At 43.7% G+C, this 14,450-nt stretch overlaps 1 protein-coding gene across 5 annotated transcripts in view; it reads left to right on the top strand.

The window, feature by feature from the left end:
* The window catches only part of ITPR2 (inositol 1,4,5-trisphosphate receptor type 2), a 247,831-nt gene that overhangs the window by 222,065 nt on the left and 11,316 nt on the right, over positions 1 to 14,450 (top strand). For all 5 annotated transcript variants that reach the window (XM_048300591.1, XM_048300592.1, XM_048300593.1 and 2 more), the window contains one exon: positions 680 to 840. In XM_048300591.1, coding sequence (XP_048156548.1) covers positions 680 to 840 — 161 coding nt within the window. The remainder of the gene's footprint in view (positions 1 to 679; positions 841 to 14,450) is intronic.

The raw sequence follows: 14,450 nt of genomic DNA on the forward strand, positions 1-14,450 counted from the left end.
GAATGCTGTGCAGAGCACAACATGTCTTTAATGTCTGTGGACAGGAAATGCAGGGAGGAGAGCAGTAATATGGAGGCAAACATTGGTGGTTCCTCTCCTTTCTCACTTCTGGTATTCTTCTGAGATCTGGCCCATTACAGGGAAAAATCCAAAAAAATTCTTATGACTACAGCTCTGTAAAGACTGTGTGACAATAGAGCTGCAGAGACTCACCCTCTCTGCCAGGTTTAAGCCCACAAACAATCCCACTGAACCTTAAGTAGGGCTGTTTATATGCTTCATGCTAAAAGTGTGCATAAATCTTTGGAAGACCAGGACCTGGACTGCACACTGTGTGCTTCCCAGTATACATCTAGGAAGAGCCAGAGCCAACACTTGTAAAGCACTTTATAGCCCTCAGCATAGAAGGCACTGTAAAACTGTAATATATTTATTATATTGTTATTGTTATTAAGAGGAAATATCACAAAAGAGAATAAATGCTGCGTTGAAAGACTTCTGTCAGGAATGCCTTCTGGCCTGGTATTTCTTGCCTGGCAGTTATGGCTTTTAAATTAAGATCCTTCAAATTTATGGTCCTTTAAATTAAGTTAGGTTCCTTTTTCTAACATATTTAACAGATTTGTGTATTTTTATGTTGAAGTTTATTTTTTGGCTTTATGTTCTTCTCTTTTTGCAGGACTGGAGAGAGACAAATTTGATAACAAGACTGTTTCGTTTGAGGAGCATATAAAGGCAGAACACAACATGTGGCATTATTTGTACTTTATAGTTCTTGTCAAAGTTAAAGATCCAACTGAATACACTGGCCCGGAGAGCTACGTGGCACAAATGATTGTGGTAAGTCAATTTGGGCATGTGCTTTATGCAACTGAGAGATGCTCCTTGCAGCTAGGGCAGAGAATATCTTTCTTTTCCCCTCTCTCTGAACAATAGGAGGCATCGATCTGTATTTTTAAAGATCTTTTCATGTGTCTTAGTCTGCAACAAAACCTGCTCTTAAACATAATGAAAAAGATGAAGGTGCAGGCCGCAGTCTCCAGTTTGGCGTCGGTGCTCTCATGCTCTGTGGGTTCTGCTGCCTCATTAGCCAAAGCTGGGGCAGGAGAGCATGCATCATAACATCTGCTGCTACTCCAGCCTTGTCCAGTGCCTCTGGGCTGCTGTCCAGAAAAATAACATCTCCTGCTGAGCACTGAAATGCAGGGTCAGTGCTCAGGGCTGGTGCTTTTCTCCTATGGCTGCTCTGAACAAGTGAGTGAAAAGACCAAGCAGAGCAGCCACAGGGATTTTAAGAGCCACAGAAACTGCCTTGGGAAGCAGTGAGAGTACTTGGATTCAGAGAGAGAAATGTGATGACACTGGGCCAGAGAGGTGTTCGATTCCGTTGTTTCCAGCCTGCTGCCGAAGAGGGTTCATTCTGGTGACTGAGAATGATGGATTATCAAGGCTGCCTGGCCTGGGGCTTCATTTTTGAGGAATGCTGCCTGCCTGCTGGGATATTCTGGTGCAGCATTTTCTTCCTGTGGACTTGCTGGCAGGTATTGCACTGCTCAGGGCCTGTGCCAGGCCCTGTGGTTGCAGAGCTGGCATATGTCTGAATCCCGGAGGAGGCTGTAACCAAATGCGCATCAGGCTTCACTGTTTATGCATTTCTGGAGCCACATTTCTTATCAAGGCTATCACTCTGTTATCCCTCATCAGGATTTTGATTGGACATACTACCCAGCCTCATTACTGAGGTGCTGGGTGGCCTTTTAGTCCCCAGTTTAGCCAAGGGGAAGATTCTTCTCCTTTCACTTCAGCTGTCGTCGGGTCAGGCGCCGGGTTTCGATCGATCCCAGCTCCTTTCTGCCCTGTCAGTGCAGAAAGCTGGGTTATTTATCCTGCCTTCAGATGGATGTCCAGGATAGCTGGGCTGACTCACCTTTCTCACTCCCTTGAAAGCCTAAATGGTTAGTTTAGACAAGATGCCTAATGGGGAGCAGGCTAAAATTAGAGTTGACTCCCAAGCACTGTGCAGGCTTACGCAGAGCTTACCTTGAAGAACTCACATTAGTAGAAATGGTTGTGTTTAGACAGGAGTGTGTGCTTGATTGCTGCACTTAAATTGAGCTTTTGTAAGTGCTTTTGCCACTAGAAGGGAAGGTGCTGTGGCAGGTGATGGGAATTCAGTGCTCAGGTACAGAGGAACAGCCTATTTCCATGAATTTTGAACCATCAGTCTCATTGCCCAGCTCAGAGCATGTATACTGTAGGCAGTGATGGATCTACACTTCTGCAGGGTGGTGGGCGAGGTAGAAAACATAAAACACATCTTTGTAGATGCTGTTGCATTACGAGAAATTACTGATAGTGGCAAATTGTCCTCTTACACATGGAAATATTTTGGCTTATCTCAGAAAAACACTTTAATTTGTGGAATCAGACTTTGGGGCTTGTCTCATTTGTTCCTCCTCTTCCTCTCCCTGCAATGTTTGTAAGATTTTAAACTTTGTGGTATGTATGTTAAGTATTAATGTTTAATTCCAAGAGATGCATTAATATTCACAGTAAGTGTATTCATCCTGTGCCAGCAGTGGTTTGACTTTTCTGATGTGTAATTCACTAATGTATTTTACTTCTGCATTAATGGCTGGAACTCCTGTTGGAATATCTAAAATACTAACAGAAAAGCACCAAAAACTCACCTGACCTCAAGCACTGAACTGATTTCTCAAAGCCCCTGTTCCTCTGTGGCAGAGCACTGGCTGTTTAAGTGGTTAGCAGTAATCCAGATTTTGGGATTATTAAACTCTCTTTTTCCATCAGTGTATATAAAGTTAAAAGTTATTTTGGATCATGAAGAGGTACCTATGGACCTAGAAGTGTAAAGCTTAAATGGAATGAAAGTATAAATGGTGGAGTGGGAGAAAAAAGGAGAAATAAATGTTTGACTGAACTACAAGTGTCTGGTATGAGATTAGTAGTTGTGTCTTTGTGTAGTTTAAACTCCTAGTACGAAATCCAGGGAAGATGTGCTGCCTAGCAGAAGCAATTGGAACTTCTTAAGTGAACAAAAAAAGGACACTTTCTCTTGGAGCCAAAGAATTTACAGTATATCACATGCTACAAGGAATACTAAGAAATTAAAGAAAATAATCTGACTGGAGGAATGGTGTATGATATTCAACTGGAAGAGATTTAGAGATACAGCTTTGCTCTGGACCAAAAGAAGAGTCAAAAAGGAAACTCTCAGAGGCAGTTTTGCAGCTGTCAAACATATGAGCTGCTGTAGCAGATGTGTTTGGTGTGTCCCAACCAAACACAGCCTGATAGTAATGAGTTACACCACAGGCAAGTGAGATGTGCTACATTCCATGCACTAATTAAGCCTGAGTATGGCTTTTGTCATGAAGACAGAGAGAGGAGCTGATTCAGGCTCTGTGACAGCCTGAAGGCTGAGTGACCATCCTTGTGATACTAGGAGAGGTGACCAAGTCCTGGGTAAGAAAGCATATCCTGGTTAGGATCTGGCAGAAAAGAGGCTTGAAATTACCCTTTTACAAGGGACTTGCCAGTGGAATTGACTCATTGCTGAAAAAGGCTTGTTGGGGGTGTATGGGATTGCAAGAAATATTTATAAATATATGGTGGTTGGAATAGCAGGGCAGTGTCGGGACCTCTTTGAAAAGGACAAGGTGGAATGAGATTTTATATTTCATACTACACAGAATATGGCTGAAAAAACTCTGTGAATCATACTCCTGGAAGAACTCTCTTCATTCTATTAGTTTTTGTTACAATTAGGAATGCTTTCTATGGCTGCTTCTGTAGCTTTAGTGGATTCTGTGGAATTTAATGGAATTCTGTGTTTTCACAGCCAGATCACTTAAAGAGTGAAGAGTAAAGAAGAGAACTTCTACCCAAATCCAGTCTTCAAGACTCAGATCTATCCTTCAATACACATAGGTCAAAATTTTGGAGTATGCTGCAGTAACTTTAATAGAAAGTAGAGTTTAGCTCCAAGTATCATCCTCACTACCCCTACAACTGCGGCGAGGAACCAATTTATTATTGGCATTTGCCTATTCCTGTCTTGCAAAGTATTGCAAAAAGTAACATTGGAATAATTATCAGTATTAACTAAGCACCAGGAAAAGCATCAGGTTCTGATAGTCTCTTCTCTCCATTGCCCAGCCTCATCAGAGCCCCAAAAATATGACTGTCTACTTTGTGACTCTCAGTCTTTTCTATGTATCATTTATCCAGCAAACAGTGAAGCATCTGGTTTGAAGGCTTGCTGATAGCACAACAGATACCAGGAATGCTGTGGTTTCCTTGTTTTGGAATATTATTTGACAGGCTGGGTGCCAAAATGGATGGGAGTTATTACACATCATAGCTCACTTCTCAAGAAGGGGGAAGAAACACGTGGATGATGTTGTACACACCCCACACTCAAATGCAAGATTCTTGCAGGTTTCCAAGTTCACTTGTATTTCTGTTCCAGGGGTGGTTTGTTTCAAGGCATTACCGTTATCTTGCTTGTCTCTGGCCTCAGAAGACCTTGGGGTAGAGCACTTCTTTTGCTTTCCTGCTCTGGACTGTGGACATTGTCTCTGCAAACTCCTGATGTTCCCTGTGATTTTGATTTTCCCAGCAGCTCCGTGTTTGCTTCAGTACTTAGCATACTGCTCTGAGCAGTGATAGAAGTAGTCAGGAGCTATCCAGCTTTCATAAAGAAAGGTATTAATTTTTCTGTGGGTTTTTTTATTTTTAGAAAAAAGCATCAAGCATAAAATGTATTCTAGAGCAACATGCAGTTCATACACCTCAAGCTTTATGGAGATGTTGGTGGGAATAAAGCACGTCTGCTCTTCCAGCGCTGTCCTTTCTTCTTGCACACTTATCTTTTATCAGTCATTGGGTGAAATATTAATGAATATTAAAGCAGGGCACTAGGTTTTAGTATTTGTTTGCTCTCCAGGCCTCTTTTATGAAGTCAGACAGGTATTATACAATATCTGAAGAGACAGAAACTTTGAAAAGCTGGCTGCATGCCTTGTGTTTGCACTGAGAACCTGCATGAATGATTCCCCTATTGAATTTTCATTCCTGTAGAAAAAAACCCTGTTTATCTAACCCATTTAACCAGAAACACCATCCCTAGCAAACCCAGAGATGCACATAACTTGTATTACATCAATACAGCAATCTTTGAATGTTCCTTGTGTCCATTTGTCAGAGGAGACAGTTTAATGTGATAACTGGAACAATGAAGGTTAATGTCCAAACTTTTGTACTTTGCTTTTCAGAGGTGTAATTTGTACACACATATTTCACCCAAGCTTTGGTAGCTGTAAATAGATATATGGAGGTTAAAAAAAAAAAAAGGACATGATTAGCTGCTGAATTTTTTGCAGCTCAACAGAGCTATGAATTAGCCTATGATTTGTACCTCTATTCATTTGCAAAAATAAAAGGCTATTGGCATAGTAATTAAATTAATTATTTTGCCCATTGGAAGAATGAAAGACTTTAGCAAACGAAGCCCTGAAAGTTTCATTCTCGTGTGCTCTGTCCACAGTTCTTAGCAAGTTTCGTAATGGCTTTTATCAGCATTAGTGCTACCTGTCATAACTACATAATCACAGCACCTAATTATATTATTACTTATTTACCCTAATTATGTAATTGGATGTAATTGGTGCAATTATGTAACTCCTCAGTCAGCTGAAAAATGCTCTAAAACCAGCCTATGCTCCTAAGAGTAAAGGATGCAGCCATGAATTGGACCATCTCTCTAAAGCAAGGCAATCTTTGCTGGGAAATTAAAGGTTCTGTTCTCCTGTTCTCCATTATGGTCACTGGGACCATGAACCTTTTATTCCTATCAATGTGGCAGGGAGGAAGCAGTAGAGACAGGTTGAGCAACCCCAGCCTGAAATTCTGAACTATTATCTTCTGATTCAGTTCTCTTAAAAGCACTTTTGTGGCACAGCAATGACCTGGCATTAGTCGTGTGACAAAATATTTTAACTGCTTTATTTTAAATATTTTAAAGGTGTCAGCTTTTTTAAATTATTATTTTTCTTTTAAATTATTAAATAAAAGAGATATTTAGCCATGCCACGAGGAAAAATGTATTCCCCTTTTGAAACATTCTGATTGTTTTGCTTGCTGTTTTTAAATAGTGAAGTTTGAAAATTCAGCTGAAATTAGTGCTCCTTTGAGCTGGTGCTGTTGTTTCTGTTCTTCCTACCTCCAGCCTCATGGTTTTGCCTTCTTTTCTATTAGATACCCAGAAGTGGGTGTCAGATTGAAAAGCAGTGCTGGGAATAATGCCAAATGAGCCATTGAGAAGCCTCAATAGTTGTCATTCTGCCCATGCTGTGTGCTGGGCAGCGCCAGCCCTTTTCCCTCGGCATCCTCCTCTCTCCTGCCTCGCTGCCCTGCATTTTGCCATGTTCCCACCTCGGGAGGGGAGGTGTGATGTGAGCCATGTCAGCTCCTGGCTGCTCCCAGGGGTCAGATGGTTGTGGCCAGAGCCACTCCATGAGGCTGTGACCCCCTGGTACAGGAGCAGGGCGAGGGGACAAGCTCCCTCCTGGAGGCAGAGCTGCTTGCGTATGGCCCCTGGCACACCCTGCAGAGGGGCTTTTTTTCATCCTAGCCAACCCCAGCAGACGTAGCTGACTGTCAAAACAGCCAAGGTGTGAGCCAAGGGTGCCTATGGAGCCCGACAGCTGTGGGTCAGGAGGCTGCCTGCCCGTCCCCTCACACCTTGGGAGAGGTTGCTCCAGGGTTACTCAGTGAGCAAAAGGCGTTTCACCGATGCCAGACCCTGGTGTGCTGCCCTGATGTCTGACAGAGTCAGTGGCCATCCCCGAGCAGACCACGTGGAGTTTCTAGGGGAGGCAGCTCCGAGGGAAATTCAGGCAGGAGAGGTGGAGACAGTGAAAAAGCGCTGTACAGAAAGGGGAAGGGCATGCTGACAGCATGGGGGTTTGTGGAACAAGCTGTTCTTTACTGCTGTCAATTTTTGTCAGAGAACGTAATAAAATAGTATGTACTAAGAGGGCTGTTGACCTCTGCTCTTAAAATAAAGCTTCTTTGGAGAAGGAAGAAAAAAGTTCTGACATCCAAAATTCTTCTGTTATCCATCACCCTTTTGAATTTTGGAGGTAAAAGTTTTCTCTGGTAGTTCTGTAGATATACTTATTAGATCCAAAGATCACAAAACACCATATGGGTAGAGAGAATGACCTAAAGCAGAGAAATGTCAATCCAAGGTAGCATGAATGCTGCAGAATGGGCACTTGGGATCTCAGGAAGACACTCCGTGTGCTTTTCACATGCACTCTGGTGATTCATCCCAGACAATTCCAGGAGTTTCCTCCCCCAGATGTCCACCATACCCTTCTGCCACAGTGAGAGCAGAGGGGGGAGGACCAGGGACGTGTTTGTTCACTCCTGAGCTGCTGCAGTTCACAGCCAAGAGTACTAATGTGAAAATTGATGGCCACTGAAGTCACGCCAGTCTGAACTGCACTGGTTGAGAAGAGGACACGGCACTGGTTCTGCTGTCTCTGTATAGGAGGGATAATATCAGCAGGGAGGAAGGGCACCAGCTGATCAGGGTGACCCCTTCAGCTGCTGCACCTGAATCTGCCAGGGATGGTAAGCTGCAGCTCCTAAACTGTCTCACTATAAATAAACTGTATTTTTGAGGCTTCTTCATTATCTTAAATTCTAGTTCAGCATGAACTTTCTGATCTGGCAACTCACAGGCTTGAAAATCCTTACAAGACTTGTGCACACAAATGTTGTGCTGGAGTGGGGCATGGAGTTTATAGCTTTTGGGAAGCTAATAATGCTCCCATTGTTAGGGCTGGGTTATTTTACTTTTTAAGACTGGCTTTGCTCCAAAAACTAGCAGATGTTATCGAAGCCAAACTTGCAAGGATGAGATGTATGTACATATCATTAAGCAATGCAAGTTTTTCTTAATTACTTTTAAAAGGCTGATACGATGCATGTCACGTTATGAGTAATTACTTACCATGGCAGTAACACTGAGAGCACAAAAGCCAGCTGCTAAATAAGATCTGAGGTCTCACAGGCAGGCTCATTTCCTGGGAAATGCAGTGTTGGTTTTGTCTGCAGTTGGGTTTTCATAAAATAAGCAATTAAAGAAATACACCTAAATAGATGATTTACGGCTCCCATTTTTTTGTTGTTGTTGTTGTGCTCAAAATAGGAGAGCGAGTGAGAATGCAGCTCTCTGTGTCCTTCCACGTGGACCTGTGGGGAGTCCAGGGCTTTGGATTAGGTGCACAGGGTCCCAGAGAAAGTCCTTTTTCTGCATCAAGGCCTGCCACAAATCCACAGAGCATCTCAGAGGGATCACTATTGACTGATACAGTCACTAAAATAGAGCTGGCCTTTGCACAGTCCAACCACTGCTTGGGTATACGAGGGGAGGTCCCTCTACCCTCGTATATCCAAGTGTTATCCAGGTTTTACATGTACAGAATAAATTTAGGCACTGTTCTTTCTGCTGCTAGGTATTGAGTTATTTTTCTATTGTTGCTTTTCTTATTGCTCAAAAATAATGTTCATTTCTGTGGGAAGACCAGTGCTATTTTTGCTTCTCTGCACAATTTTGCCTCTATGCTATTATCTCATTAAAGTGCTGAACACCTCCCTCTCCACTTCATAAAATAAGCAATCACAGTAACATGCCTAATTAGCTGCTTTCCTGCTCATTTGTTTCTCAAAGCATGAAAAGTTAGCATCACGTGAGGACTTTGCATCTTTGCACAAAGCTCCTATTCTTCAAGAGAGCTGAGCATCTCCTTTTCTACTTGAAGGGCTCTGCATCTTCCAGCAATGGGCTCTTTGGTCTGCCATAAGTAATTTAGTTGGCCTGCTTGGCTCAGTGATGCATGAGACGTGGGTAAATAAAGGGAAAGGTGGGCTTCATTTGGTACCTCCTTGCAAAAGCTTGAGGTTTCAGCGGTTTTATGTTTATACACATACTTTTCAGACAGGCAAAATTAATTATCCTGCTGCTGCTTGAACGGGAAGCCATGGATCTGATCCTACCTCCTTAGAAATGATGCCATTAGCTGGAGCAGGAGAAAGCTTGGTATCAAGGGCAGGTGCTGCAGCACAGGCAGGTTTGGTGATGACCTTCATCCTCCAGCTGACTCGGGGAGGGAATGGCCATGGCACACGACCCTTGTCTCTGCTCAGCCCCTCACATTCTTGTTAACTTCTAAAGCACCAACACAACCCTGTCTATTCCCCTCTTTCCTTTGAAGTCACTTCTGTGTACACAGCTGTGATGTAATTTCAAGTTACAGAGCAGAGCCTAAAACTCCTCAGAAGTATATTCATTGATATTTGGGGTTTTTTTCCCCCCTGAGATCCAGAATCAGTGGTTTGATGCTATCCAGACCTAGTCTTTTTGGCCCCTGTAATATTGTAGCTCGCTTGTAAGCTTAGCTTGATTTCCTCTGTATGTTCAAGGTTTGGCCACCTGTCTCTTTAGGCTTCAGAGATTTTGCTGCAAAGATTGGTTCTGCCTTGATACTGCAGTGTAGTCACAGCCTCCTTGTCCTCCTTCCAACTTCTACCCGTTCAATTTGCAAATTAAAATAAATGAGCCGAGTTGGGTTCGTGTTTGTTTTCTTGCTTGCTGCTGGCCTTAAAAACTCGAGGAGGGGTCTGGACACAAGGCTCTGTTCCTTGAAACTTGCACATCCCAGGAAAAGGGAGTGGAGGTGTTCCAGCTGGAGCACCCTCGAGCCAAGCAGCGCTGCTGGCAGGACACGGGCTGCGGTTCCCTGCTGGAATCCGCTCTCGCCTCAACCTGCCAGAGACTGGAGCTGTTAACTTTCCAGGCAGCCTGCAAAAGCCATCTTTTATCCCTTTGTTAAAGAAGCCTGTGGCTTGAGATGGATCTGTGTGTGGGCAGACCTTTAGTCTGTGACTCCAAGTGATGGAAAGGCTCTCCAAGGCACTGGATAGGCACCTACTGTTGCACTTAAAATCCTGGCAGTGACAGAGCCCCGCTTCTCCTGGGACTGGCTGCAGAGGGCTTTGCCAGCGAAAGCTGGACCTTGACTGGGATCACAGCTAGTGATAAGAAGTTGAGCCCCAGAGGAACAATGTGATGAGCAGATCCTGAAACATGTCAACTGAATTAATTGATTTTGCTCAGTGGGGGAAGCAACAGACACCAAACACTTCAGTGCTGTTTGAGAATATTATTGCAACATTTGAAAACAATTATTGCTCTTTGTATTACAGTGGTACTAAGGCTCTGGCTGCTTGAATGGGAAAGAGACTGAAAAATTGTCCACAGCCAAGGCAGATAACTGCAGATGCTGAGGAAGGGAAGGGCTACAGGGTTCCCCAAAGACATGAGGGCAGTCAGTAAAAGAACAGGGAGATGAGTCTGATCAGGGACTCCATTTGAAAGTAAATAAGCCTAAAGTTGTTGGGACTCAAAACACAGCAGTGAGATTTTGCAAGATGCAAACCAGGGAAAGGCTACAAAAAATGCAGTTCTGCTTCTGACGTCTCACAGTGCAGAGACAGCACGATTTGGGTGAATTTGGTGCAACATTGGCAGGAGCTTGATTTACAAGGTGCTACAGATACTATGAAGTTACTTTGCTGAATCTGTCACGGGAGGAAAAATCCACTGGCCTGTATTACTCTGCATGGATAAGTTTCTGAATTTGTGTAACTTTGGTCTCATTGTGCCATTTATCTTTTGGGATCAGCTTTATGAGATTTGTGTCAGGCTTTTCTATTTGGTTGCAAGGCTGCTTTGCAGAATCTTCTCTCTTTTTTGTGTGGTGGATGTGTGTATGATAAAAAGCTAAGATTGCATCATCTTTAATAAAAGAGAAGATGTATAGCCTAAAGAAATCAGATTAGTTGTAGAGAAAGAAATCAATCAGGTTGGCAAATTGCATCTGTGGGACAAAGTGCAAAATGTTTGTTTCATACAGTATTTATTGAACAAATTTGTTGAGAAGATGGTTAAAAATGCTCTACAAGAAAAAAAAAAGGGAACCATTTTGTTCAATTTAAATGACATTGATGTATTTTTTACATCATGAATTCTTGCAATATTACCAACAATAATCCCTGATAAAGTACTTTACACAATTGCCTCACAGGGCATTTTGAGATAAAAGTATATATCGGAGATTGTAAATTGGCTGCATCCAATTTATATATAATGGAACCCACTACAGCCGTCCTCCAAAATTCAATAGATCAGGAATCACATTACACTTCTGTGAGTTTGGGCTAGTAGGAGCTCTAAAGAGTCTCCAAAACAAACAGGCAACTTTAAATCATGTTTAATGAACCCTGCGTATTTTATACACGTGATTAAAATGTTTTGTTTCTGTTTTTCATTTTGCTGGGTGTTGCTGAAGGAAAATCTTAAGTTCGGGCCTGCGAAACCGATCATCTGCTTGTTCTCAAGAGAAAATTCAGTTTAACTGAACAGAGCAAACCATTTAAAATGCTGGACTGGGAAAACAAAAAAGAAAAAGCAGATCTGTACAGAGGATCCAGTTTAATATTTCCTAGCAAAAGCACTAAATGAAATTGTAGTATGGGCAGATAAGGGTCACAAAGTACCATGGTGTTTTTTCTTTTATTGATCTATGCCTGCAGCCTTGGAAATAACCCATGGTAGACACAAACCTGAATGAGTAGAGGGCCCAGTTTTGCTCGTTCCCATCTATTTCCTGAAGGGAATAAAAGTGCTTTGTGCTTCCATCCCACCTTGTGGGCTCTGCTGCAGCCAGACCTGCCATGGGGCCAATCCTTGACCATCATGCCTGCATGGGCAAGAAGTTGTTCTTGCAGTGCTGAGGAATCCACAGGCAAGCCTTTGAGCAGAGCCAGGGGTCAGAGAGCAGGTTGATAGTGTTCGAGCCCATAGGACTGGAAGGTGGCCATTGCTTGGTGTTGTTTTGTCAAGAGATGCTTCACGGAGAAACGTAGATCTTAATCCTCTCCTCTGAGTGGTACTTGAGTATGTGCATTTATGATCTGCCAGGTCTTTTCCAACCTTAATGATTCCATGATTTTGTGCATGTGTAAGGTATGTGCATGATTGTAGCATTGCTTAAGAAAACTGTTCTGTGTGCTGATAGTCAATAATTCTTACTTATTTTCAAAGAAAGTGTTGCTCTTTCAGTTGTCCTTTCATAGTGCCCCATGTGCAAAATACATCAGAGTGGAAATGGGCCCGAAGCAGGAACATTCAGATCAGGATTCAAAATGCCTTGGCTCTGGCAGTACCCTAAACCAGAACAATCGCGCTGCAATCAGCAGAGCTCTGCCTGTGTAAAGCTGAGAACAAGGTCAAGTCCTGAGCCTCTGAAAAACGAGTCTCCAGCTGAGTCTTTGTATTTCCCAAAGATTCTGTTACACCAAATTGAAGCTAAAGCCAGGAAATGGACAGTACTTGCAAAATACAAGATGACAGGACCAGAGAATTAAAGCTAAATGTGAAAAAACCCCCAAAACATAAATTTCAACAAATATGATCCTGAATCCTGTGCTACAAAAGCTAGGAAGTAGAGGTTGTGGTTTGGAGTTTACCATGGAGTTAGACCCTGATCCATTGGATCAAACCAGCAGGCACATTGACAAAAGCAGGTCAAAATTTGTGGTGTCCTCGCCAACTGGATGGTACATGTGTGTCCAAGGAGGAGGCTTCGTCTATGGCCTGGTACTGCAGGGTACATTTCCATTGCAGTGGGATTTGTGCCGCTGGCTTTTGTCTGGAGTTCAGTGTCTGGAGTGCGCTGCTGGCGTGTTTTGTGAAGGAAAATCAATATTAAAAGAGGAACAGGGGAAGCGGGGGCTTCAGCCTGCTGCCGCAAGCAGTGCGGGAGCGGGAGCGGCGAGGGGCCGGAGAGGCATCGGAACTGTGGTCACTCACAAGCCAACGGGAAGCAGTGACACCGCTGCTGGGCTCGGCGGGGTCCTGGCCTGCAGACCAACGGTGAACTCACCGAAATGCTGTGGGGAGCAGCAGGGGAGCAGACGGAGGAACAGGTTAGAGCTGGAGGCACTTTGGTGGCAGAGCTGGGGCTGCGTGGGCAGCTCGGCCCCTCGGCTGTGCCAGCGCTGCCCTGGCTGGCGCTGGGGGAGCTGGGGCTGCGGGGTTGCACAGCAGCCCCATGGGCACTCCCCAGTGTGAGGGCACAGACAGAGACCTGCCACGTTCCCCTGCACACAGGCTGCCCTGGCTGAGCTTCCCACACGGACACAGCTGGAACTGAACCAGAGCCTCCCAGACTGCCATTACAAGGTCCTTTCTTTAAGGACATGTGCACTTAATGTCAGAATATTGAAACCATACCCACATGAATAAAGTTAGTAAGCCAGTGATTCATTGCTGTTTCAAACCTCTATCTAGCCACAGTAAATTTGTGCTCAGTAGTGACAGTCTGTGTCCACATGCAGGCTATGATTTACAGTTCTGTGTTTTGTATCAACAACATCTGTTTAACAAAAGAAGAAAAAAAAAAGCCAAGAACATTTATTTTCTAACCTTTGTACCAGATGTTTCGTTATGCACAAGATCCAGGGATTATATCAGAAATAATTTAATTATTTTAAATGAATAATCTGAAGTGTTTTTCCTAAAGTATGTCTCGTAACCACTAACAACATGAAAACATAGGAATGTGGAAAAATAAACTCAAGTTTTACACAAATCTATAATTGTATCTATTTTAAGGGTGCAAATATTATGGACCAAATCCTAGCTGTTGGTGGTAGTGTTGGGATTCTTGAAGATTTGCACAGGACAATATCAATTATCAGGGTTATGAGGGAGATAAGGTGGCAGAGAGCAATTGAAACAGAAGGAAGCAACAGCTCAGAAATGAGCTGCGGGGAAGGGACAACACGAGAAGCAAACGTCTTGCAGGAGAGCAGCACTGGGGTGAGACACAAGCTGAGGCTCTCCAAGCACACAGGAGTGGTGCCATGGCTCTCCTGTGAGTCCCCTGTGGTCTCTGCATGCCTACAGATGCCCGGGTTCCACCTGGACAGTGGCTGGAATGTGCCATCTCAGAGATAAAGCTGCTTAGTTTGGTTTCTACTTTCCGCCTTGCAGGGCAGAGTTGCTGAAGTGGGATCCCTTCCTGTGTGGCTCCTGTCTGGCTGCTGCAGCCCAGGTCAGGGTGGCCTTTTCCTCTCTAGGGACACGCTGTGACTCACAGACCTGCTGTTGGCACGTGGCTTGCCCACAACAGCAGTGTGAGTGCATGTTCAAACTTACGGCCCTGACTGGAAAAAATGAGTTTCATGATAGTTTCCATCTTTTGGAGGTAAATGCCAAGTCCCTTAGGTGAGTTTGATAAGCAGAAATATTGTGGTGCTTGTTCTTTTACAGAGCTTCAATTTGAGTGTCA

This window comes from Corvus hawaiiensis, chromosome 4 (genome assembly GCF_020740725.1).
Source record: "Corvus hawaiiensis isolate bCorHaw1 chromosome 4, bCorHaw1.pri.cur, whole genome shotgun sequence".
NCBI lineage: Eukaryota > Metazoa > Chordata > Aves > Passeriformes > Corvidae > Corvus > Corvus hawaiiensis.